Raw genomic sequence first — 27,217 nt, 5'->3', positions numbered from 1 at the left:
GATGGTTCTAACAGACTGATGGTCTTTCCCAGCATTTGGCCAAAATACAGGAAGAGCTCAGCATGTTTTATTTTCCACTTGAAGTAGTAAACAATTCTTATTTTTTTCTTAGTGAGAAATGCTCCCTGCCTAATGCAGATGTGTTTTCTCCCATTTGCTAGGGCATTTTAGATACTCGTATCCTCTCTCGTGTAGAAATAAATGAGAATTACGCATATCAGATGTGATCTCAATCAGAACATGATTTTGAGAAACGCCCTGCCTGTTTGACTTTGATTTTGCTGGGTGGATTGCTCTGTGCATGATTACCTCTTCCTGGGACAAGGAAAGAGATTGAATAGAAATACCTGCCTGATAATGTAAATATTAAAGTAAAAATGGCATGGGTTTGGTCTTCAGATTCATGTTCTTATAAAGTAAAATAATGAAACAAACAAAAAAGCCAACCTCCACAAGAAAGACACTAACGTGAGTGGTTACGTCCCCTGCCCCAGGAGTCGGAGGCGGAATCCTGTGTGTGTGTGACTCTGGGAAAGGAAATTAATTAGCCTCACTCAGCCTCGTTTACCCACCTTTAATGTCAGGGCTAGCGACAGTGCCTGCCTCAGGAAGTTTTTATGTAGATTAAATGAGAAAATGTGTGTAAAATGCTTAGTCCGACAGGAAGCAGTGAATGAATGTCAGTACACCTAACTCTGCTACTGTTACTATGGTGGATGCGTTGTAAACCTTAATTGGACAGCATTTCTGAGATGTGGAATTGCTCCAGGGCTCAAAGCAATGGATATAAAAAGGTGCTTGTTTCTGTGGCCAAGTCACGTCAAAGAAATAAAGATTTTTTAAAAATAGGTAATTGAGGAAGATTAATTGTATTCACAAAAAATGTTTTCCCTAGCTAGGCATTATAAACAAGTAAAGAATTTTAAAATAATCTCTTAGGATGGTCTCTGTAAGTATTTTTACTGTGGTGCAGTTTCAGCGTTACATGTTCACGTGAAAACCTCTTCTGTGTTACAGAGTTACGCTGTTGGACCTTATGATAGCCAAGATAATGGGGGACGAGCCGCTGACCAAGGATGACATCCCGGTGTTTTTGAGCCATGCCGAGCTGATTGCAAGCACTTTTGTGGACCAGTGCAAGATTGTGCTAAAATTGACCTCTGAGCAGCACACTGACGATGAGGTAAGAACAGATTTCATGGTCCTGGATGAGGGGAGAGCAGATAGATTTTCTAACTCAGCAAGGTCCTTAAGAAAAGAGCTTTAAAGCCAGTTACATAAGTAACGTATCTGCTGTGGACTGAACGTCTGTGGGCGCTCACTCAGAAGTCCCCGTGTGGGAAACGTGGTGGCCGAGGGGATGGTGTTAGGAGCTGAAGATGAAGTGGGTTAGTGCTTTTATAAAAGACGCCTCAGGAAGATCCCGCACCCTTTCCGCACGTGAGGTCACGGCGAGAGGCCGACCTCCTGCAGCCTAGAAGCGGGCCTTCCGCAGAGCCAGCCGCGCCGGCACCCTAACCTTGGACTTCCAGACTCCAGAACTGTGGGAAATAAATGTTTGTTGTTTACAAGCCACCCAGTCTGTGGTGTTTTGTCACAGCAGCCCGAGCTAAGACAGCATCCTTATTTGAGAACAGGACAGAAATGCAGATAAGGGGAAACTGCCCTTATTCTTACCATCCAGAGTTAATGACTTAAAATAAATGGTAGTTAGTCCATCCTTCTAGGCAGATAACATCAGGTGTGTATGTGTATACACGCGCGCACACACGCGTATGCACGCGCGCGCTTATTAAAAATGAAATCATTCAGTGCCACCTGTTTGTAAGTTCCTGTTTTTTCTTCACCTGAATGTGAGCTTCATGAGGGCAGAGTTTTGACTGTTATGTTCATAGAACTGTGTACACAGTGGGCCCTTGGTGAATGTTTGCTGGATGCGTAAACAAACAGTACAGAGTGAATGTCTCAAAAATGCTGGTGGAGCATTCAGTCAAGAATTTACCGTAATTATTTGTTCAGCTCTCTGTAGTTGGACCCATAGGTTGTTCTTACTTCTATTATAATTAGTGCTATAATATGTCTTTGTACATTTTTTAATTCTCCTCAAGTCTACCCTAGACTCCAGAGGTCTTTTCTGTACCAAGGGGATGGACACTAGCATGCAGTCATTCGGTTCCCCTCCTCTTTACTTCAGGAATTTTCTTTATTTTTGTGTACTCCTGCCATCCCTTCTGTCTTAGAGTTAGAATTGTTCTTTCTCTGGAATACTACTCAGCAGTTAAAAAGGAGTGCACTTCTGATATGACAACAGAGATGAATCTCAAACATACTGAGTGGAAAAAGCCTAGAGAACGTTCTGTATGATTCCATCTCTAGGAAATTCTGCAGCAGGTGAAACTTATGATAATGACGAAGCAGGTCAGGTGTCCCCTGGGGCTGGAAGTGGAGGGGTGCTGCTGACGGCCTGGGGACATGGGGGAACGTTTTGGGTAATAGAAGTGTATGCATTGCCGTGGACATCGACACCATTCTGTACTTTACACTTTGGATAGATATTTTTTATTGCATATAAAATTGGTTTATGCACATGCCAGAACATAATTGAGGGGTCCTTTGCACACTGAGAGGAGTGAGTAGAGAGGGAACCACTTGGGCAGACAGGTGGGAATAGGTGGGCAGGGCTGCTCTTTGACAGACCCATCCACTCGCTGTGTCCACATGCGAAGGCGGGGGCTGTGGGCACTGACCCAGAGCTTTTCCTGGGGACTCGTGTGTGGGACCTGGTGAGGGTGTTAACTCCCAGAGGGAACACAGGCTGTGATTGTGACTGTTCCACCATGGGAACTGTATTTCCTCCTCTGTAAAGACACTTTTTTCCAAGTCCTTTCGCTATTGATTTTCTGTGCTGTGTCTGTCATACAGGCCATACGTGGTCTCCCCGGTGAGGTCAGTATTTTAATTCTCATTTCTGGGGTAGAGGAGGGGAAAGTTACTCCCAGTTTTCTTTCCTTTCTGGTGACAGATTTGCCTCTGTTTCCAACAGGAGGAGCAGTGAGCTGTGCTGCAAGAAAGCTTAAAATGAATTTTCTAGGAGACAGAAAAAATGAAGTGAAACTTTGGACTTGTTAACTCACAGCTTTCAGAACAGAATGACTGTGAACTAGTGTCCCTCCCCTAAGTAAAGAAAAGACCTAAGGGTCTAGGGTAGGCTTGAGGAGAATTTACACTTTTTCAAGGCACTTACGTTCATAGTACAGATGATTTCAGTACTATAATAAGTTACCTGATGTAACTTTTTATGTTTAGGAAAAATAATATTTTTCAAACTTTTTTCTTTAAAATTGGGGGGAATTATTAGGAGGAATTATTATGTATTAATAGATAGAAAATTATAGATAGGTTTTTAAAAAGCCCAAATCGTTCGCTTTGAAAATTCATTGATCTGTCGTCTCATGACTTATACATATTAATGTGTGTATGTTATTCTTTAAGTTAGAAGTTAAAAAAATAGTAGTTTTAAAAAATTGAAGTATAGTTAATTTACAACCATAGTTGTTTTTAAGAAGACCCTTACCTCAGTATTTAATGTGCCATAAACCCAGTGGTATACTAGAGCTGGCCTGTACCTGTTGCAGAAAAATGTGTTACAGCTCCATGTGACAGCTCAGCTGTGACAGCAACCTGCATCCGGGCGAGGGACCAAGCAGCACGTGGAGAGCTGGGGAACTCAGGTTTATTACGCCAGCGGGCCCACAGGAGTCAGTATTTCAAGCTTTGGATGCCGTCAGTAGGTTTACACAGGCTTTTATAGGCTGCCAGTCTACACTTTGCAACGTCATATGCAAATAAGGTATAACAGAAGTTGACTAATTAGGAACAAGCTTTGTAGAAATGGACCAATCAGGAGGGAGAGAAAGAACCAATCAGGAGTGAGCTCAGGGAACCAATAGAATTCTAGGGGTAAGTCCCACTTTCCTAGAAGTTAGCCGTTTCAGAGGGAAAAAGTGAGCTAGAGCCACTGGGCCAGGGAACCTAGTGGTGCTGGCAGGAGAGCAGCGGCCCTGCTGGGGGTCCTGCCAGTCTTTTTTATGGGGCTTCCCGCCTCATACCAACTTCTGAGAGTCAGTTATTAAGTATTCAGATTGGTGAGCTGGTGGTTAAACTCTTGGTAGCGAGAAGTCCGCCATGGGGGAAGTCTTACACCGTGGAGACCTTTCGCTTCTGCCTCCTCCTCCTTCCCCCCGGCCAGTTTACCAGCAAACACCAGCCTTACCCAGTTGTGACATTCTTAGGACAAGATGTTCAATAAAGTTCTCAGAATGCTGTGACCTAAAAATCAGAGTGAAAATCTGTTTTTAATTCATGTAATTGGCTTTAGAATTCTGAGGTTTTATTCATGTGTCCCTTTACACACGTGGTCTTTGGTTCTCACGCTAATGTGCGCGTTTCTGCCTTTTGGCGTGTCCTGCTGTGCTACTTGTTTCTAATTCTTTGTGTATTTTTGTCTGTTCTTATTATGCTTATTTTTTAAGATTTAGGAGTCAGTTTAGCTTCATCTTGCATCTCAGTCTTGTCACTTGTAGTGAAACTTGCCTTTCTTACAAAATCTTTTCTTTGTTGTAAGAAAAAGTAATTCAAGCCAAAGTCAATGAAACAAAAAGTTAAGAACGTCTCATTTTTGCCCATCCCCCACCTGTTTTCTACAGACATATCAGCATATGCTTTTTTCTTTTCCTTCCAAAGGTTTTTTTGTATATACACACCTGTACATTTTTGTTACCTTTTTTAAACACATTACTACATATTCTATCCTAATTTAACTTCTCTTTTTCTGATACTCTGATGTATCTGACACTTCAACACATGTATGTATACTCATCTCATTCTTTTTAATAGTTGAATCATGTTTCACTATATAGACTTCTATGTGTAAATTTTTTCATCTGTTCTCCATAGATGTACATATGAGTTCCCTCCAGGTTTGTTTTTTAAAAAATCTTTACTATAGTGAACATTCTTGTACAAATATCTTTGCAATTTTGGACAAGTAGATCTGGGATTATAAATTCCTGGGAGTTGGATTCCTGGGTCAGAAAGAATACATTCATTTAAAATTTGTAAGAGATATTTCTAAATGACACACCAGAGAGCACAAGCATATGCGGGTCTGCAACCTTTCACTAATCTAATTATCATTTTTCTTTCAGTGACCAATATTTTGTTTTCCATATTAGATTACCTTTTAAAATATATTTATTAATGAGCATTTTTAGAAAATTAATCTTTTATCACAAATATAAGAACCCCCATGGTTAATTTTTTTTGCCTGAATTTATTTATGGTATTTTCAGCCTGTTAGGAGTTTGTTTTTAATCTAGGTAGGCTTATCAGTTTTATCCTTACGGCTTCTGAATTTTTTCCCCACATATTTAGTAAAACCTTCTCCCCTTAGATTATGGAAATACACACTTGTATATTCTAGTTCTTTAAGTATTTTGTCTGCATTTTTAATTAACCTAAAATATATTTTTGAGTAAGAAGTATAGAATTGAGCAAATATGTGCCTTTTAACTCTGCAAGATTATATTATCTTTGGTGGAAGACTGCTTGGGTTTGAACCTTGATTTCTTCCATTGCTGGTGTGTGATCTTGGAAGTTATTTACCTTTTTCATGTCCCAGTTTCTCTACCTGTAAAATGAATTGTATTTTAATACAAGCATTTGGTATACTGACTGGCACGCAGTTAGCGTCCCCTAAATGCTAGCTGTTAATTACTGTATATGTGCCATTTAGTGAACAGTCTCTTCCTTCCTACTGATTTTAATGCTCCCCAAATCGTATGTTAAATTCTTTTTTTTTTACAGCTTGACATTTAGTTTTATTTTTTAAACATTTTTTATTGATTTATAATCATTTTACAATGTTGTGTCAAATTCCAGTGCTCAGCACAATTTTTCAGTCATTCATGGACATATGCACACTCATCGTCACGTTTTTTTCTCTGTGAGCTACCGTAACGTTTTGTGTGTATTTCCCTGTGCTATACAGTATAATCTTGTTTATCTATTCTACAGTTTTGAAATCCCAGTCTATCCCTTCCCACCCTCCACCCCCCTGGCAAATACAAGTCTGTATTCTATGTCTATGAGTCCATTTCTGTCCTGTATTTACGCTTTGTTTTTTTGTTTGTTTGTTTTTGTTTTTGTTTTTTAGATTCCACATATGAGCAATCTCATATGGTATTTTTCTTCCTCTTTCTGGCTTACTTCACTTAGAATGACATTCTCCAGGATCATCCATGTTGCTGCAAATGGCGTTATGTTGTCAGTTTTTATGGCTGAGTAGTATTCCATTGTATAAATATACCACATCTTCTTTATCCAGTCACCTGTTGATGGACATTTAGGCTGTTTCCATGTTTTGGCTATTGTAAATAGTGCTGCTATGAACATTGGGGTGCAGGTGTCATCCTGAAGTAGGGTTCCTTCTGGATATATGCCCAGGAGCGGGATTCCTGGGTCATACGGTAAGTCTATTCCTAGTCTTCTGAGGAATCTCCACACTGTTTTCCACAGTGGCTGCACCAAACTGCATTCCTACCAGCAGTGTAGGAGGGTTCCCCTTTCTCCACAGCCTCTCCAGTATTTGTCATTTGTGGATTTTTGAATGACGGCCATTCTGACTGGTGTGAGGTGATACCTCATTGTAGTTTTGATTTGCATTTCTCTGATAATTAGTGATATTGAGCATTATTTCATGTGCCTTTTGATCATTTGTTTGTCTTCCTTGGAGAATTGCTTGTTTAGGTCTTCTGCCCATTTTTGGATTGGGTTGTTTATTTTTTTCTTACTGAGTTGTACGAGCTGCTTATATATTCTGGAGATCAAGCCTTTGTCGGTTTCATTTGCAAAAATTTTCTCCCATTCTGTAGGTTGTCTTTTTGTTTTACTTATGGTTTCTTTTGCTGTGCAGAAGCTTTAAGTTTCATTAGGTCCCATTTGTTTATTCTTGCTTTTATTTCTTCTAGGAGAAAATTTTTGAAATGTATGTCAGATAATGTTTTGCCTATGTTTTCCTCTAGGAGGTTTATTGTATCTTGTCTTATGTTTAAGTCTTTAATCCATTTTGAGTTGATTTTTGTATATGGTGTAAGGGAGTGTTCTAGCTTCATTGTTTTACATGCTGCTGTCCAGTTTTCCCAGCACCATTTGCTGAAGAGACTGTCTTTATTCCAATGTATATTCTTGCCTCCTTTGTCAAAGATGAGTTGACCAAAAGGTTGTGGGTTCATTTCTGGGCTCTCTATTCTGTTCCATTGGTCTATATGTCTGTTTTGGTACCAATACCATGCTGTCTTGATGACTGTAGCTCTATAGTATTGTCTAAAGTCTGGGAGAGTTATTCCTCCAGCCTCTTTCTTTCTCTTCAGTAATGCTTTGGCAATTCTAGGTCTTTGATGGTTCCATATAAATTTTATTATGATTTGTTCTAGTTCTGTGAAATATGTCCTGGGTAATTTGATAGGGATTGCATTAAATCTGTAGATCGCCTTGGGCAGTGTGACCATTTTAACAATATTGATTCTTCCAATCCAAGAGCATGGGATATCTTTCCATTTTTTAAAGTCTTCTTTAATTTCCTTCATCAATGGTTTATAGTTTTCTGTGTACAATTCTTTCACCGCCTTGGTTAGATTTATTCCCAGATATTTTATTACTTTGGGTGCTGTTTTAAAGGGGATTGTTTCTTTACTTTCTTTTTCTGTTGATTCATCGTTAGTGTAAAGAAATGCAACTGATTTTTGAACGTTAATTTTGTAACCTGCTACCTTGCTGAATTCTTCAATCAGCTCTAGTAGTTTTTGTGTACCTTTTAGGGTTTTCTATGTATAGTAACATGTCGTCGGCATATAGTGACACTTTTACCTCTTCTTTTCCAATTTGGATCCCTTTTATTTCTCTCTCTTGCCTGAATGCTGTGGCTAGGACTTCTAGGACTATGTTGAATAGGAGTGGTGATAGTGGGCATCGTTAAATTCTTAATATGCTTTTGGATCCCTTTCTGGCTTTGTGACTTTTTGCAGAGGAAACCAGTAAGATATTAACAACTGCTAAAGAATTCAAAGAGCCACATGTTTATATGCGATAAAGGAATGCTGAAATGAACTTACAGAGAGGTGCGAAAACTGGTCTATGCACAAGGCGATAATTAATTGCATGCCAGCCAGACAGAAGTAACCCGCATTTCTGCAGACAAGTATCATTTGTATTGGTATCTGTTTTCCGCAGCTTATGAGCATTAAATGATAAGGTTAACCCAGACCGGTGATCCAGACAGTAGGCTCATCTTTGTTTTCCTTTTATCCACTTCAAAATCTTGTCCCTTTAATTTGCCTGCATCTTTTCCCCCTGGTGCCTGACTTAGTGAATATACTTTTACAGTACTTACAAATAGTGGAAGGGCATCTCACTTATTCCTCTTTATTTTTTAAGAGAATATTTTTTTCCTGCCTGTTATTTCATTATTAGTTTCCAGATGCTGATTAGAAACACTTTATTAGCAAAAGGATTCTAGTGATGAAAATTGGAGACGTGTTAGGTGGGGATAGATTAATTTTCTTTTGGTTTATTTCAGGTAATATCATAGAATTTAGGAGCCGGAAGGAAACTTTTATATCACTGCTTCCAACCTCTAACTTCCTTTTTTCTTCTTATTATGAAAAATTACAAGCGTAGACTAAGAGAAAAAAATGTCCCAAAACCCCGTCACCCAGCTCCGGCACTTGTCAGTCACCAGTCTAGTTTCATCCGCAGTCCCACCTGCTCTTACGCCAGTTGCCCCGGATTCAAACACAGCTCCCATATATTTTATCCGTTGTCTCTAAAAGATAAGGAGTCTTCATACGTAAGTAAAATACAGTTAGCCCATCAGAAAAATTAATATCAAATAAGCAGTATCCAAACATTCCGCATTATCTGAGAGCTGCTTTCAGGTTTGTTTCTTTGAATCGGATACAAGTGAGGGCACTGCAGGAGGTTGCTGTGTCTCAGGTCTCCTCTGAGATACAGGTTCCCCGTACCTCCTCCTCCTCGTTTTTTCCTTCCTCCGTTGCTCACTGTTTGCTGAACTGCAGTGTTTCTTCCCTGCGGTTGGATTTGTGGTGAGTGTATCTCGGTGGTGGGGCTTAATGTACCCTTGTCTTCCTTGTGTTTTCTGCAAGCAATAATTCCTTCCAGAGGCTTGTTCAGATTCAAGTCCGTTTTATTATTTTTTTCTTTCCAGTGTATTTTATCGTTGGTAATAAATACTTCCATCAAGAGGTGTATAATGTCTGGTTGTCTTTTTTTTTGTGGTGTTCCCAGTTGTCCATGCTTATTACCCAGATCCGTTCATTCTTTGGGGTTGTGAAATGGTGGTGCTCGGACTCGGTCGATCATTTTTCGTTTTTTTAGCTGGAATATTTTATAAAGAGAAGCTTCTCCTAATCAGCTATTAGGTTATACAAGGTACGTTTTGATTATGAAAAGCAGAATGAATGCTTAATTTTTTTTCCCACTTTGATTACCAATCTTCAGTTTATTGAGCTGGTTTTGTGGCATCGTCCAAAGATGATGAGTGAGTTGTTTCAGTTCAACTTAATCATTATGAGGTCATGGCTTAAAAGCCACTTGACTTGTTTTCAGTCATTTTAGCTATAATTCTTCCTAATGTTCTAATGAGCCATTGCTGGCTAGTGAGCGTCTCTGCAGGTTGCTGACATGTCGTCCTGACACGCTGTGAGTGGTCTCTGACAGCCGTCTTGCTATTTGGCATGACAGGATGTCCAGGCCAGTCTTGTATGTGCCCTGCCCCAGACCTGCAGCCGATCAATCAGCCGTTTCTTGATGGAGAAGTGGCATCTGAAGATGACGGTCTGGGCCACTGCTCAGCTAACAGAAGAGCGTGCTGACTTTGCTCGAGCCTTTTCAGCATGGTGCTAATTTCAGACTTTCTAGTCTAGGTGTTTCCCCCTGACTTTTTAACTAGCAAGTGAAAGCTGTTAAGCAAAATTAAAGTTACGAGGTGTGAAAAATGTGTGTTTCTTGCTGTTTGAGATTTCAGAGTGTATATTAAAATATTACCTTTAAATTTCCTAATTGGAGAATAATGAATACACTCTTAGAATTTTAAAAAGGAAGTAATTTTTCTTTTAAGGAATGTTATCTTTATGACCTAAATTTGGGGGGGAGGGGATAGTTCAACTGGTAGAGTGCATGCTTAGCATGCACAAAATCCTGGGTTCAGTCCCCAGTACCTCCTCTATAAATAAATAAATAGACCTAATTACCTCCCTCCACCAAAAAAATACAATATTTGAAAAAAGAACTTACGACCTAAATTTATATTATTTACGTCATTTTGTCAAATAATGTGTACTTTAAAAATGAAATTTACAAATCTGTGCAAAAATTGCATTTACAAATTTTATTTAGACTACCTCATGCCATGCAGTTGGTAGTTTCTTGATCATGTAATCTATTTGATAATAAATTATTTAGTAATTATGTGAACTAACATTTTCAAATAATGTTATCTTTTCCAGCCTACCAAGATATTGCATATAGGTTTATATTTACCCAGGAATAATCCAAGTTCTTGCAGCCTGAGTGCTTTCAACCACAGCGTTTTACAGAATTCCTGTGGACAAGAAATTAATGTATTTCATGGGATATTTGTATCTTTAAAGTAGAACTTGCTTGCTGGGAACGCTTTAAAAAGAAAGTATTTGCATAAATGTTATGTACATAGCTAGTAATTTTGAACATTTATTCCACTATTGGAAGGTATTTTTGCTTGAATAAGAACTTTTCTGACTCTTTGCTCCAAGGACACATCATCTCGCATCCTTCTCGGCAGATGTTTGCTGTACGTGTTTAATACTTCTGTTTTGTTCTTGCTGGTTGTTTCTCTTTCAAGATGTGTTAAAAGCACTTTCTCTTTAATATTTTTTCTAATGTTTCATTCTCCTGGAGTTATTTATAACGGATCATTTAACTTGCCTTAAACGCCATGTTTTCTTTTACTTTTAGGAGGCACTGGCTACAATTAGGCTTCTTGATGTCCTGTGTGAAATGACTGCTAACACGGACCTGCTCGGCTATCTGCAGGTTTTTCCTGGCCTGCTGGAAAGAGTGGTTGGTGAGTAGAAATATCACACATATTACTGTTTTTAATTTTAAAAAAATCTTTGACTTGTACTGTAGTGTAAGTTCAAACACAGCCCCTTAATTTTCAGTGTATTGGTGTACTTTTTAGTTTTGGGGGGATATTTTTCTTGGAAGGAACAGCAACGTTCTGGTGACAGCTCAGGCCGTTGCCACGCACCTGCTGCTGAACTTGTGCTGCCTGCTCAGTAGGTGAGGATGCTCTCCACGGGGTGCACGCAGTGGGTGCTTCGTCAGCTGTGGCTGTGATGGGGATGGTGGGGGCTTGTGGGGGTGGTGGGGTGGTTAGGACAGTGACAGGGGGGGTTGGACCATGATGGCGATTTTTATATTTCTATAGTTTTACCAAATTTGTTAGTAAATTTTTCCCAGTTATACTATGGAACATGAAGCATAGTGCCTCATATACATAGTAATTATGTATTCAGTCCTTATAAAAAAACTGTTTTAAACAAGAATCCGTTGTTTGAAGTATTACCATCTTTGCTAAAAAACTGTTTGCAAAATAATTCACTTACAACCTGTTCCTTGTGGTTAGCCAGGCGTATGGTTGCTGTTCACTGTTTGCTATTTTTTTCTTTAAAAAAAGACTGTTCTTATTCCGGAGACCCATATGCTAATAAGAAAGATGAATTTGTGTCTAGATGGGTAGATGAGTTAGCAGTGAGCTGTAGAAGGTGTTTAGAATCTCTTGTCAGTGTCTGATTTTGAATGCAGTGCCTTTAGCGATAGTTAAAGTCAGACATCACAAACCCGAGCAGCGGAACATCGTGGAAGAAGCAGGTGTTTGGGGCAAACGTGCGTTGTCAGCTCAACTGTGCCAAGTGACTGACTTCTCTGAGCCTGATTTCTTCATTATAAAATTGAGAAAGTGACCTGCCTTTAGTAACTTTGTGGAGAGGATTAAATGAGATAACGTAGGAGCACTTATAAAGCTTCGGGAAGATCGTCTACTTTCATAGGCTGCCTCGAAGCATTTCGTAGAGTATAACAGAATCGAATTCATTCCTTCTGAGTGTAGCCAAAAATAGACAAACGGATTGCACAGGCTGCCTTCAGATGATCTGGACCCTGAGGGAAACATCAGCGCGCCGCGTGGTTTCTGTCACAGGCTGGTTGCCGACAGGTGCCGCGTTTTAGACTTAGCTGACTGTAGTCGTCGCACGCGTTCCTTCAGAAAGAAGTTGGAATTGGAAACTTTTTTCTAAGAAAGATGGTGGGAATTTTTTAGCTAACTTTTCTTTGTGGATAAATAGCAAATCAGAGTTGGGGTGATCTTGATGGCTTGTCTCCCCTAAACAGAGCCATGAAAAGTTCTAAAGGAAAAAGCAGAGGAAGCTTCTTACCATTATTTTAAAGAACGCGTTCACTGCTCTACTTTTGTTTTATTTAATCCATTAAAATAAGTTAGATTTGTTAATGGAAAACTGGGCTAAAACACTGAAATTTTTCTACGGAAAATGAAGTTTATTCTTGCTGTTGTAGATCTTTTACGGCTGATCCATGTAGCTGGCAGTGACACCACGAACATCTTCAGCACCTGCGCTTGCATAAAGGCAGAAGGTGACATCTCAAATATGGCTGAGGGGTTCAAGTCTCATCTCATTCGGCTGATTGGAAATCTGTGCTACAAGAATAAAGACAATCAAGACAAGGTAGGATGGCTCCTCAGTATGCATCATACATATATGGCTTTATTTAGAATATCAAATACAGGGTTTAGAATTATTCCCTTTGGGGAATGAAAGCTTGAGGTGCTGAGAAAATAGCTTGAGGCTTGTGTATATATTACCACAGAGGAACATAATATGTCGTGCTTGTCTGTATTAGGGTTTGTAGTTTGTAATTTTGCATTGTATTTGTCTTCAGTGTGTTTGAGCCAGTCTCCTTTCTTTTAAATAGTCAATGTTTGTCCTAAGCCTGTGCATTTAAACATTACTATTTATTGATGGAGAACAATGAATGGAAAACAAAGCCTAGAAATTTTCGGACACATGGTAGACATTTAATAAACAGTAGTTTTTATTGACCATTATCTTAAGAAAAAACAAAGTCTTTAACTTGCATCTGTGCCCTACATTTATGGATCATAGCACCACAGGCACTTCTTCCAGACGTTTTGAAATGGACGTAATATTTAAGTATTAAGTCTTTGAAAACCCAGTAGACTGCCATTGGAAACCTCTTTTGTACTGAATAACTTAGGGGTAATTATACTGATACTGTGAGAGGGTGGTAAAAAAGACGGCCGCAGAACTGGACCACACACTTCACACTGAACGAGCCTGCCTGTATCTTTCTAGAGTTTTACTTGGCGTGGCGTTTGTTTTGCTTCATCAAATACTGAATATACGTGTGGCGGTTGCTACTTTTCCAAAATGGCTGCAAAAATATCCCCTGCTCTGCATGTCTTCCTGCAGTGTGACTTTGCCACTCCCCCATCAGGGGTTAGATTTATTTTTCCATCCTCTTGAGTCTAAATGACTAAAGCCCTGTGACTGCTTTGAATAATAAAACATGGTGGGAGTGATCCTATACCGTTTCTGGCATAGCCCGTGACTGGTCTGGCCGATTTCATACCCAGCCTCTTAGAAGCCAGTCCCCATGTAAGAAGTGCACATTCCCTGAGATCACCATGGAGCACCTGAGATCACCGAGTCCTCGTGGAGAGGCCCTGGAGGATGAGACGCAGTGAAGTGAGAGAAAGGCGCTAGTCGGGGAACACCAAGGCACCAGGCGTGTGAGCAAGGAAAACTATCTTGGAACTTGGGCAGTTGCTCGGCTCCTTAGTTCCAAGCTTGGTTGCTCAGTTGCCCAGCTGATGCCACGTGAATCAGGGACAGCCTGCCTGCCAAAGCTCTTTCTGAGTTCATGACCCAGTGCATTGTGAGAAAAAGTAAAAAATCGGGAAAATAATAAGTTGTGTCGATTTTGCTTCTGTTACTAGCCTCGTAAGCTACTATTGGACTGATTCTCCTGCAAATAATGATTATTAACTGGACAAAAGACAGCTATGTGAAGACACTCAAATTTGACACAAACTGGTAGATCTGAGAGTTGAATTAACACTTGGAAGAGGGGCACCGCAGGGAGTGTGTCATGCAGGGCAGTTAAAACTGACAGAAAATCTGTAGTTCTTTTAGCTTGAAGGGTGAAAGGACAGTTTGGAGCAACCACAGCCATTGGAAAGTGAAGGGGAGAATCCCGGAAAGGAGAAAGCGAGCGCCAAATTTCGTGACCAGTTACCTAAATCTCTGCTGATACCTTCATCAGAGATGCACGGGGCAGGCTCCAAGCACCAAAACTAAGGATAAGATAATTGTACTGAGATTTGAGCTGCCGCCCTGGAGTTTACAGTAAAAATCCAACCAAGATAATTACCTGCTAAAACCAAAATACCAATATTCTTTAGAAGAATATAATACAGTCTAGAGTTTTCTACAGCATAGCATTCACAATGGCCAAGGTACAGTCCAAACTTACTTGAAACACAGGAAGATATGATCCATTATGAAGACAACAAATACCATGGAGACTCACTGTGTGATGACACAGATGTTGGGTTTGGCAGACAAGGATTTTAAAGCAATTGTAATTATGCTCAAAGATATAAAGGAAAATATGCTTTGGATGAATGAAAAGACAGCATATCTCAGCAGAGAAATAGAAACTGTAAAAAAAGAACCAAATGGAAGTTCTCAAGCTGAAAAATACAGTACCCAAATAAAATGTAAAATTTTTACTGAGCGAGGTTGACACCTCAGTAGGGATGACAGAGTGAAGAGTCGGTACTTGGGGACAGATCAGTAGACGTCATCCAGTCTGAAGAACAGAGGAGAGAAAAGATTGAAAACAAAACAGCCATATGAAGATGCTAAGTTTTGATGACTGGAATAATTCCTACAGGACATGGCACAGAACTAAATGCCGGATAATTTGCTCTCTTATTATTCTTGTAAACCATTTTGATGACTCCTCATCTTCAAGCAGGTGTGGATAGAAGACTGCTAATCTCCCCTCGGAAAATTACTGGGCTGAGTTTTGTAGGAAAAAGTCGGTAGACAATAAAACACCTTTACCTTTTTAATGCCCACGACTGCCGTTCTTGAGAAGCACAAAAGAGGTGGTTTTCTTGTGTTTAGTTCTTTTGTTGCTAATTTGGGTTTGCCTCTTAAGGAACAAAATGTAGTAACCCTTGAAGGGCTTATGAAATAACTCCCCGAAGTCAGGATCAGGTTGCTCAGTAAGTAAACATGGAGTGTGCCCAGTGCCGCCGTGGAGAGGTCGCGGGGCTCGCAGGAAGTCAGTGCTGTGTTCCTTCACGTGTGTAGGTGCTAATGGCACTGCTGACTTCTGACACACTCTTGAAGGTAGGAAGGAGTTCATTCTTTGAGTATAAGAATGCCTCTGTTTCTCCTACTTTTTAACCTGTGCCAACAGAAAGCCTTAACCTGAAAGCATCACGTCTGGGATTTTTTTTCCTCCTTTGGAAGAATCTTAACACACCATCATAACCTGGCAGCCAGATCCCGATTTAATCCAGGTATTGCAGACGCTGGCCTCGCTCCCTGTGGCCTCAGAGGGTGGCGTTCACGAGCACTTGGCGACCTTGGTTAGTCTTGGAGAAGCGGGGAATGGGTGATCACGTAGCGGGTCTTTGTCACCATGCTCTTAACTTTCACTGTATTGCCTGGATGGCTGTTGTCCCCTGTCCACATAAACTGGGGCCTAAGGGGTATTTGGCTCTTTCTCTGCTGTAAGGGTTACAGATAGGAGTGAGGGGGATTTTGTATCATCAGACCTAAGTTTAGCTCATCCCTCACGCAGAAGAGAAAAGGACTGATAATTTGTTCAATGTCTGCCACGTCCCAGCACTGCGCTCGGTGAACTCCTGTGTTATCAGCTGTAGTCTTTGCACCAGCCCCGCAAAGCAGGTTCTGCTAACTACACCAAGAGAGGGGCCGTCCAGTTAGTGAGCTGCGGAGTCCAGAGCAAAATCTAGATTTGTCTGACCGTGAGCTCTTGGGCTCTTACCATGGTCCTTCTCCTATGGGAGCTTTCCAGGGGTTTGGAGGAGGGGATTTAAAGTGGACCTCCTGAGTGGCTTGAGGCTGAGGGTGCTGGAGGCTGGAACCTGGGTCTCCCTTGGGCCCGCTGCTGGCTCAGGTCTGGCGCGCATTTGCTGCCCACATCTCTGTCTCTGATTTACCCATTCATCAAATGTGAACGTTCCCAGCCTTGGGGATCCTTAGATGGACAAGACAGACAAGCGTCTCCTCCTATGAAGCTTCCGCTCTGGGAGCATCTGGGACCATCCTTGCCTGGTTGAACCAGGCCCAAAGTTATTGACACATATTTCCTGAAATCTTTGTGCACTGCCTGGTTGCCCTGGGGTTTGAGCAGAAGCCATTTAAGCCCAGCTTCTCTGTGCTTGTCTGTGTAACTTCATCGCATCGAGCATGGTGCCCACCTGCTGGGTGGCACCCCCTGTAGTTGGGCAGGTGGCCCTTCCCCTGTTGCAGAGTTCTTTTTATCTGCATTAGTTCTTTGGAGCCACATGACACGTCTGTGGAAAAGGCTGAAAAGATAGTATTGTCATTTTCTAAATGAAGAAACCAAGGTTCAGAGAGATTTGATTCAGTGCGATTTAATTCAGCAAGACTACCCGTGTGCGTGCTCTGGAGAAGACAGTCCCCTTAGCAGGGCGCTCTGCAGGGGCACATGGCTCTAACAGAAGTCCACATGGGGAGGGCCAGGGAGGGGAGCAGGGGAGCCGTGCCTGGGCTGGGGGCAGCCCTCTCGGCCAGGACAGGAGCTGGGCTGCACATAGTGACAGGAAAGATGGGAGTCTTCCTGCCTGTGTCTGTGGGCTGTATTTAAGAGAGTCAGGTTGCCTGGGCTCAGATTGAAAAGTCTGCTCAGAAGTGTGTTTTACCCAGTCTTCCATGAGTCTTGAACTCTTCATCTGTACACAGGATGGATTGTAGTATTTCCTGAATCATAAAGGAATTTGTAGACTTCCGTTTACCAAGTCACGGCAGGGAGATGTTCTTAAATACTTAGTGACTTCTGTTGCTGCCCTGTGTTTCGTGCTTGACTTACGTGGTATTTTCCTGCTGCATCTGTAGTGATCAGTTTACTTTTAAACCTTTGTGGACCTGAAATGGAGATTTTATTTTGGTTTCTGTTGGTAAGAGGCACATGGGTATTAATGCTGTAAACATGTAGAAAACAGTGTCCAGCTTCTTTGTTAGAATAGGAATGTGTGGTTTACTTTTTCATTCCCCCTTCTTCTTTTCATTATTGTCATAAATTCTTTAAGTGAAATGCTTTACTAAAGGAAAAGCAGAACTTTTTTTTTTCATAAAGCTGAATGCATTTTTCAAAATGAATAAGCAGGTGACCTGTCTAGTTTTTCTGCCTTCTTTTCCCCCAAAGAAATCCCATCAGCGAAGGCGGGCTGTCCACAGTTTCGGCAGCTGAATCCACTCGCCAGAGGCCTTGTGCAAACGCGGTTCGGGCTGTTCTCTCCCCCTCCTGATGGGAAGGAGCCCCAGCGTTCCCACGTGCGATGCCGTGTGCTCACACGCGTGCACACAGAACATGGCTTTCATTGCAGGCATGGCTTCATTTTAAAAATAAGTCTGTTCCATATAGAAAAGTTCAACATGGAAAGGCAATAACTATTTGACCCCTCCAATTCAGAATGAGCTATTATGAAGGTAGATTTCATTTATAAATACATATTAAAAAAAAAACCTGTGTGAACCTGTTTCATTAAAATCTTTTGCCTGTTGTGTTAGTCCCAGTGTCTAAACTGTACCTGCCACATAGTAAGCATTCAGTAAATTTTTCCTGAATGAGAATTTATTTTAAAATACCTATCACGTCCACTACATTCTGAGCACAGGTTTAGATGCTGAAAATGTAAAGCAGATAAGACACGGCTCTCCTCTTCAAGGAGTCCCTATTTTACTGTAAAATTTCCTGACTGTATTTGCAAACAAAGACATGTAGTAAAAATAAAACAACTTTTTCAAATGAAAATTAATGTTCCTCTAAATTCTGGGCTCTGTAGTTACTTTTGAAAGTCTTTCATGTTTAGATCCTATTTAAATGTATTATAACTTACTGTAAGTTTCTTTATTTTTATTTAACTTATCCGTATCTGTATGTCAGAGTGTAAGAACATCTACATAGCATAAATATTTGCACATAATTAAAAAAATGTTTTTAATCCAAAATTTAGGCTTTGTAGATCTGATTGTACTTTTTCCATTAATCTTAAAGAAAGTTTTAGACTAGATTTGTAACTGTTAAGCATTCATAACATAATTATTTTTTCGCTGCCTGTTTTGTGGGGAGGGTACCTTTCAGCTTTTCACATCCTGACGTGCAGAGCCACGAGCAGGCAAACTATTAAACCCCTTTTTTCTGTTAATGATTTCTTTCTGTTTGAATTGTTCTTAAGCAGCGTATTTGCCTGTTGCATCTTGAAACTTAAAAAAATTGATTGCTGTTCCCTGTTTTCTTCAGGCCCTTGCTCTTCGTGGCAGTTAGAGCGTGTTCTGCGCATGGTACTGGCTGCCCTAACGGTTACCCACGGAACTGGCTGAGGGGCTGTTCTGCAGAGCAGTGAGTGCGTGACGGGGGTGTGCTGGTGTTTCCCTCTGTGCTGCTATGAAATGGGTCGGGGGGCAGGGCCCTTGCTCTGTCCTCATGCCAGGCCAGCACCTGCCTTCTTGGCCTGTGCCAGCCCCGTGTGCACTTCCCAGCCTGCATTCGTTACCCCAGAGCCCTTAAGTTGGCCTTTAGAACTCGGGGTCACAAGGCGCCTTCTCGCCGAAACCTCAGGTCCATCAGGGCAGCTTCCTGCGCCACGCTCCCCTCTGCACCCTGTCTGTCTGCTCTTCACTGTGCCCTCTGCCCGGACCCTGGGTTTCTGTACGTAAAGATACTACTGGTGGTTAATCCTGGTGCGTACTGCAGCATGCGTGCTGGTGTTCTCACGTAAGGTGGTGTGGTCCACACACACGAACGACCACTGGCAAACCCGGCCGTGCACAGAACGGAATTTGGATACCGCTCGGTTTTGCTTTAGCAAGCCCTGCTCCTTGCTAGCCACCCACCACCACCGCTTGTTCCTTGCTTCTCCCTTGATGATTAGTCTTTCACGAAACCCCTTTCCCTTGGTCTTCGTGGGTGACAAAGGCTAATCTGCCCTCTATGCCAGGTGCACATTTTTCCATTTTCATTGATAAGCTTCGATACCATGACTGTGTGCCTGACTAGTTGGGAAGTTCCAGGCAGGCCGTTGACAGTGTCCTGGCCGCGGGGTCTCTGGGCACGGGCTCCTTGCCTTTCCTCACCTTGTAACATTTGGATCCATAAGTACACGTGATGCTTACGGAGGAACTTGCAGCAGACAGAAGGCTTGGAATAGGACAAAGAATCCGGACGAGTCTTAGAGAAATTGCCCCTTAATTTCACCACCTTTTAGCTGTGCCAGTTTGGACAAGTGACTTAACCTCTCTGAATCTCAGCTTCCTCGTGTGTAAAATGAGAACTGTAACATGGGCCTTACGGGGTTGGAAGGATTAACTGTGATCACTTACTCAAAGTATCTAACAGTATCTGGTGTCTCTTACCAGCTCCTTCTCTCTCCCCTTCCCCCGCCAGCCTCACTGAGAGAGGAGATCGAGTTCCTTCCAGGGTCTCCCCATTGTGTGTGTTTAAGCAGAAAGTTGTAGACAACACTTGCAGGCATTTACTAAGTTTAGAGTAATCCTCATATTCCGTATTCTATGTTTATTACCTTTCCAACAGATGGGACATTGGGAGGAAGCAAACATGAGACCTTTCTTTAGAATGAGAATCTCGTTTTTTTCTCCTCTCTTCAGTTTGTCCACAGATGCTTCTGAGTGAAACTTCTCTTTTGTTACTGTCTAGTAAAGCACTCAAGTGTTTTCTGTGCGGATGCCGAAGTCTGTCGCAGCTCAGTTCTGAGAGTGTGCTAAGGAACTTGTAAGGCACAGGTGTGTGGCCTGTCTCGGTGAGACTGTGTCTTCCTCTGTCAGAAACAAGCTGCAGAGAACCTCGGCTTATTGATTTGAAGATTGAATATATAGGCAAGAGCCGGCTTGCTTCGAATTCCACTTCTTTGTAATGTAATCCCAGTTCAAGAAATATGTCAGAATTCATAAATCAAACTGTCACCATTAGTTTCCCGAACATGCAGTTCCTGTTACAGTAAATGAAGTTAAAATTCCCATCTGGAGGACACGTATTACGGTGGAGTTTGTTGCAGCTGCACATTTTTCCCTCTCAAAGGCCCCCCGACCTCTTCCTGTGTCTTGCAGTGTGATCAACTTGTTGTTTTGTGGGGAAGGCGTGACATTATTTGAAAGGAAGAATCATACCAAATAGATAAACGCGATATAATAATTGATTGTTGTCTGTTCCCGTTGCCTGCTAGCTGGGCTCCACACCCTTCCTCCTGTGAGTCCCATGAGTCTTCCTCACCAGCCTGTAGGCTCCCGGAAGGTGGGACACACCGTGTCTGGCTGTGGCACGCCTGCCCCAGCACCTGCAGTGAGAGGAGTTACTGGACGCTGGCTGAGTTCACCGTGTTACCGGCTAGTCAGAGCGCGGGTTGGCACGGTCACCTGCTTGGAGCAGTAGCTGGCTGACTTCCGACCTCCGGACCCGCTCCTCCTGCTCTCTCTGCTGCTTCCGTGTTCACTGCAGAAAGAGGGTTTGAAATCTTTGACAGCATGGTGTGAGCCCTTAAGAGGGGGCACCTTTTGTCAAACAGCACATGCGGGACTGCTTTGTTCTTCCCGGCGATCGCGTTCCTTAGCACTTCTGAACTGTCTTCTTCGTGGTGAAGGGTTCTAGTCTCTCCTTGGCTCCTTGAGACTCCTGTGGAAAACTGCGCCCGGGGACACGCATGGTTCTCAGAAGCATGATTCACGCGTATTCTAGATACCAAAGGGAAGACAGTGGGGAAGTAATTTTTTGCCTGTGGTGACTCACAAGTTTGTAAAAGCCTGGGACCCCGTTTTCTTTACTGCCCCCTATGATCAGTTTCTAGACACCAGGGGTTTTAAACGGATTTGTGTTTAAAGTAAAAACAGTATTTCGCTGTATTCATATCAAGAGACTTAGGCGAGGGGAGGCAGCTGCCTAAACTGAGAGGGAGGCCTTGTTCCCGGGTGGAAATAAGGAATATTGTAAAGGTACTAATGGTTTTTAGACCCATTTATTTGTTTATTGCTAGGCCAATTAGAATCGTGCTGAGGGAGGAATCCCAGAATTTGGACAAAAGATGAAAATAATTGAAGAATTATCTTAACAGTTCTAAAATAAACTTTAAAGTTAAAATAATCAACAATGTAAGTGCCTAAGTGTGTGGGTGAGTGGAAGAGATCATGTCCTTTAGAAACAGACACCTGAGAAGTTAACACGAGCTCAGAATCCCAGAGAGAAAAGGAGTTTGTCTTAAAAGTGAACCCGGGATAATTGATTAACTGTTTGGAAAAAGCTCACCTCACTGGAAATAAGCACCGGCGTAAATCTGGAACTGATTGAAGAGTAAGATATTAAAGATGTTAGAAACCTTGATAGTATTCAATTGTTTTTTCAGAATAACCGAAGATATTTTATGGATTAGAAATGACAAAGATTATCATAGATTTGGTTGTAAGTAAGTGAGAAGCTCAGGCTCGAACCAGCCTAACCAAATGAACCTGGGTTCTGCTAAATGCTAGCTGGGTGACCTGGAGCAAATTATTTAGCCTCCCTGCAACTCAGTTTACTCACCAGAACCCAGGTCATATTCAGAAAGGGCGGCTGTGAGGAGGAGACGTGCGCCCCTGTCCGAGGTAGGATGAGCACTCAGTCACGGTCGGCTGCGTTTATGCTCATGCAGGTTTCAGCGTTATTGATCATGTTACAGACAACCTACTTTTTTCATCAACTGGAAATGTTTCAGTGAATTATGGTACTATGACATGAATCCAATAAAAATCATGTTTTCAGAGAGCCTGTGCTCTGTTGGTACAGCACTCATGACAGCGTGATTGGTGGGAATTCATAGCAGGACACACCATTGCATTTCATAAGCCCCCACTTTTGCATTTTTTAATCTCTATGTTACATATATATTTACACAAATATGTATGTGCATGGCAAGATGACCCCAAAGAAGTACACTACGGTATTAATAGTAGTTATCTCTGGCTGGTGAGATTAAGGACGCGTTTCTTTTTCTCCGTTTATTTTTTGTAATTTTTACCATGAACATGAACCACTTCACTAATAACAGGAGAATACGGTTAAGGAGGGAAAGGGGTGCGAATCTAGAATTCTGGACTTCCTCTGTGACAAGAAGAGAGTATGCTGAGTTCAGTAGTGACAGAAGGAATTCCTTCTTTGTTCTGCTTTCAGAGAAGTACAGCACCTCGACCCCTCCTGCCCGAGACCTGGGGGCTTTCACAGTGACAATTGCAACTGTGTTTTTAACAGAAGGATTTTTAAAAGCAAAACATTAGCGTAGGCTCTGGATAGTTTTGCCAGCAAACAATAGCTGAGATGGGGGTGGTAGGCGGGGTGTGTGTGTAAAAGACGGGAGGGGGAGAAAATAATAAAGCTTATTCTTCCAACGTATTGAACATTATTTTTTTCCCCCTTCAGAGGAATAGGAATTCGAATTCATCTTTTATTGTCAGGTGTTCTGGTTTGGGTACATTAGCTTTTTTGCGGAGTGCATGAGTCTTCAAGATTTCTACTACATATCTCAACTTAATAAAATCTGAGAGCTTTTGACGTTGTGAGATTTCTCTGTATCTCCCCAGGCTTCGTTTCTTTGGTTAAATGAGAAAAGTGCTCTTATTTCAAATGTTAGAGAGTTCTCTCTTTTCTAAAAAAAATATAATGGAACTGTCTGTCACACATCTAAAACAGTTTTGATCTTTAGCATATTTCTTTTTTTTTTTTTTTCTGGCAGCAACTTAAAATTAAGAGGATCAAAGTTGCATTCCTATACAAAGCCTTTTTTTCCATCAACACTTGAAGTCACTGTTGGACTGCTCCCCTGCCCCCTTTAAAAGCCTGTTGCTTATCTCGTTCCAATAGAATTTAATTTCATACCCATCACATTCTAATGGACCAAGAGTGATATTTAATCTCAGGCCGTGGAGTTTAGTTTGAATTCAAATCTGCTGCTGTGTTGCAATTAAGAGTAAAATCAGGAATAATTTTGACTCCAAATTTGAATGAACGTGCTATTTGGCATCGCGGTGAGAGCTTTTAGTTCAGTTCAACAAATCTGTATCTGCCATATGCTGTGTACCAGCGAGTACTCTGGGCGCTGGGAACGCAGAGATGGATTTGGCCTCGTGCTTACTCTCAAGGAATTCACACTGTAACGGGGGAGACAGGTGTGAAAACAGTAGAATAAGTGGTGTGTGAAAAGTATTCAGAACGAGGACTAGAAACTTTCTAAGTCTTGGTACAAATGGCTCACCCCGGAGCTCAGGAAGAGCCCCTAGGATCTGGGCCTTAAGGGATGACCGAGATAGAGGCAGGTGGAGGAGAGGGTTGGCTTTGGAGGCAGAACAGCACCTGTGAGCAGGTGCGTGGGACCCCATGCTGTGTGCTGGGCTTCACCAGGACTGAGGTGGGGGGCGGGGTGGCAGAGGGGCAGGGGATGAGGCCGGAGAGGAGGCTGGCCCGCTGACCGTGCAGGCCTTTGTTTGCCAGGCTGACGGGCTCTGAACTCCACCGGAGGGTCTGTGAGACTTAGGACAGTTTCAGTCTTGATTCATTAAAATATCTTTCGTTTCTGGAAGTGATCTAATCTTTTTCAGATACGCTTAGTCCTTCATTGTGTGCTCTCTGTGTGTATTTTGTCTTGAGGCATGCTGATTTTCTCTTTCAGATTGTTTTTTGTCATTTCTAGTCCCTGGGATAGAACTTTTCCTCGTGTGTTGCACCCCGTCCTCTGCCCGTCTCCATCTCTGCCTCTGGTTCTCTCTCCCGGTGATCGTTATTGCTGTAATGCAAGCTCATCTTTCTTGTGTCTCACGGTCCCTGGGTCGTGTGGGCTTGTTCTCACAGAGCAGTTGGCTTTCGCTTCCATCTCCTGGGGTCCTCAGAGCCCGTTTTTATATGAATGTAATTTCTTGACCAGGGATTCTAACACTGCACCGACGATGTAAATTTGGACCCAGCACCCGCCTGAGGCTCAGGACGTGGCCGCCTGGGCTGGGGTCGCGTTCTCCACTGCAGTTTTTTATTCCTTGTCCCTGACCGTTGCAGGCTGAAGGCCTCGGACCATCCGCAGTGGTCCTCGGACCGCAGCCTCCAGGGACTCGGTCCTGGCTGGGCCCCGGATCCCTCCTCTCTGCCTCCCCCTCTGGCTTTTCATTCCCGGCGTCACAAGTGATGACGAGGCTGCCCAGGGGAAGGGTGGCGCCGAGGTCCCCTGGGTCCTGCGGGGGTCAGTCGCCAAAATGAGTCTCGTTAACCAAGCAGAGCTGCTGGGAGAGCGCCCACGCCGGGGCTGCAGGGTTCGCCGCGAGCCTTCCCCCCACCGCCGCCCCACTCCTGACACCAGCACACCCTCACCTTCAGCGGGAAGGTGGGGGGCTTCATCTGGGGAAAAAGAAAGCTCAAATTCTATTTTCTTTACTTACCAACGAGGCCGCTGGGGTACACGTCACTTCTCAGAGTCTGTCTCTTCATCTGTGAAATGAGGTCACGTTACTGGCCTCACACGGTTTTTCGAGGATTCGGATGTGCTCACGACGACCCCGTGAATACCTGCCCCGTGCGAGCCCCTGCGCTGTGTGGGCTGAGCGAGCCGTTCTGTAGGCGTGTTTTGTTTCATCCCATTCAGTTCCAAAGCCCAGCTCCCACTGTCCTTCTGCCTCTGTAAGGACAGCGTGCAGGGAAGGCCTGGCCCAGTGCCCGGCTCACCCACAGCGCTCTCCCCGAGGCCCTGGGAGCAGCGCCTCAGCCTCTCCACGAGGCTCCTGAGGAGGCAGCGGCCTTGAACTGGGGCCAGGGAGGGGGGCGGGGGCCACGCCGGTTCCTGCTCCACCTGTGAGCTGCCAGGTGGTCGCTGCCCTTCCTCTGCGCAGGGACCGGCTTGCTCTCTCTGGTCTCCAGGGGGCTGCTGGGTGCCAGGCTCTGGAAGGGAAAGCGACGCGTGGGCCCTTGCTGGCCGCGTCAGCCCTCAGAGCAGAGCCTCCCAAGGCCGCCTCAGGGGTGCTCGAGCCTGCACAGCGCTCATGACGTCTGAGCGATGCTGCCTTCCCGGGGGCGGGGGAGCCTGAAAATTCCGTCATCAACCGTGCGTTTCCTTCAGTTCAGATTTATGTTGCAGCACCAGCTCACCTTGGAGAGGAAACGCCGTGAAGCCCTTATCGGTCTTTTACATATTTGTGCGATGTGTTTCTGCCTTTTCCTGAGAGCAAGCTCGGTCATATGATTAGGAGAGACCAAGAGCCTCCCCCTCGCCAGGCTGAACTCTGACCGGTTGCCGGGGTCAGCTCCTCGCTCACGCCCTGTGCGCTGCTGCTGGCAACGCTCTGTCCGCACGCGGGAGTACCTGCATTTTCTTTTGGAAAGCCATCAGTAATCATGGCCACTAATTAAGATCGGAAAATTAAATTTTAAACCTAATTTAAGACCCAGGAAAAGTAAATTCTAAAATGAATAATAACAGAACAGTCACAGTCATGGAAGGAAGCAGTGTATAGTGCTTCCTGCGACAGACACCTTCCAGCCCTTCACTACGCCAGTGTGTTTGTCCTCACGGGATTTCGTAGCGTGGGGGACATGATTATCCTCATCTGATAAATTTGCAAACCGAGATCCATCAGGGTTCAGTGACGCGCCAAAGGTCGCACACAGCCAGTCGGTGGTGGGGCCACTTGAGGACCCAGGCGGCCTGGCCCCACGGCCTCCCAGCTGCCTGCGCCTCCTGGGTGCGGCCCACACTCAGTGTTGCCCACTACTTTGTGATGGTTGTCTGCCGGGGACATCATTAGCCACCCTTGGTTCTTCCAGTTTTCTCTGTAGGATCACAGATTCTGTTTCTCTTTGTAAATAAATGCAGAAAGAATATCCAGTATCAGTCTTTCAAGTGTAGGAGTAAAAATGATTTCTGTAAATTAAATTTTTCAGAATAGGATTCTCTTTGCTCATCCAGACTATTTTGTAAGTAACTAACATTCTGAGTATAGTCTTGAAAGACTGATATTTCTAAAAAGATACCTTTATTAAAGAAAATTTCCCTGTTGATATATGCTATGTAATACACACACACACGCATGCGTACACTCATATACATATATAAGCAGACAGAATATGTGTTCTTTAATCATTTAGAGACAATAAACTATTGGTATCAAAAGAAAATAGCTAAATAGCGATGATGAACTTCTTAAGGAAATTTCCGGTTTTGTTTGACTTAAATTTTCTGAAGCGGCCCACGGGGCCGTCGTGTCAGCTCCCTCTGCTGAGAGTTGCAGGAAGGCGTGTTTCCCCTGTGAGCTGGGACAGCTGGTCAGCAGTCTGCGTGCTAGGCGGGTGGGTGAGGGTGACTGTCCTTTCCAGGCTGGACTGCCTGTATTATTGTGCATCTGGTGTTACAAGTCCTTCCCCAGGCCGCACCTAGCTCGTGTTACTCTCGGACATTTGAGTAATTGGTTTAACGTGAGACTGATTTCTGGGAACGACTCATCGCTGCTTACTTGGTATGATTTAGTGACAATGTTGAATTTACGCGCTGGAAAAATCCAACAGGAAATTTTAAAAAAATAAGTCATTTCCGTGACAGAGTAGGGGCAAGAGTGGGGTGGGAGTTGAGTTTTCATCTGTTGAGCCCCGTGCCGTCGGCGCATGAAGATGGAGGAAGAGGGGACGTGAAGGACAGGACTGAGATGAGACAAGAAATTCAGTTTCAAATGTTTTCTGAAGCAAATCGCACCCTCCTCCTCTCTGT

The 27,217-nt window shown here is 43.1% G+C and overlaps 1 protein-coding gene across 2 annotated transcripts in view; it reads left to right on the top strand.

The window, feature by feature from the left end:
* ATXN10 (ataxin 10) overlaps window positions 1–27,217 on the top strand; it is a 150,047-nt gene that overhangs the window by 58,409 nt on the left and 64,421 nt on the right. Inside the window, exons 7-10 of one of the 2 annotated variants that reach the window (XM_064491370.1) lie at window positions 1,018–1,183; window positions 11,071–11,179; window positions 12,691–12,860; window positions 18,742–19,116. In XM_064491370.1, the coding sequence (XP_064347440.1) occupies window positions 1,018–1,183; window positions 11,071–11,179; window positions 12,691–12,860; window positions 18,742–18,765 (469 nt within the window). In that variant the 3' untranslated portion in view covers window positions 18,766–19,116. Of the gene's footprint in view, window positions 1–1,017; window positions 1,184–11,070; window positions 11,180–12,690; window positions 12,861–18,741; window positions 19,117–27,217 lie in introns of those variants that run through there. The other variant, XM_031463434.2, reaches the window with a different exon arrangement.

This window comes from Camelus dromedarius, chromosome 11, assembly GCF_036321535.1.
Source record: "Camelus dromedarius isolate mCamDro1 chromosome 11, mCamDro1.pat, whole genome shotgun sequence".
Taxonomy (NCBI): Eukaryota; Metazoa; Chordata; class Mammalia; order Artiodactyla; family Camelidae; genus Camelus; species Camelus dromedarius.
Note: the sequence above shows the minus strand (reverse complement) of the source record. Positions and strands in the feature narration are given on the sequence as shown.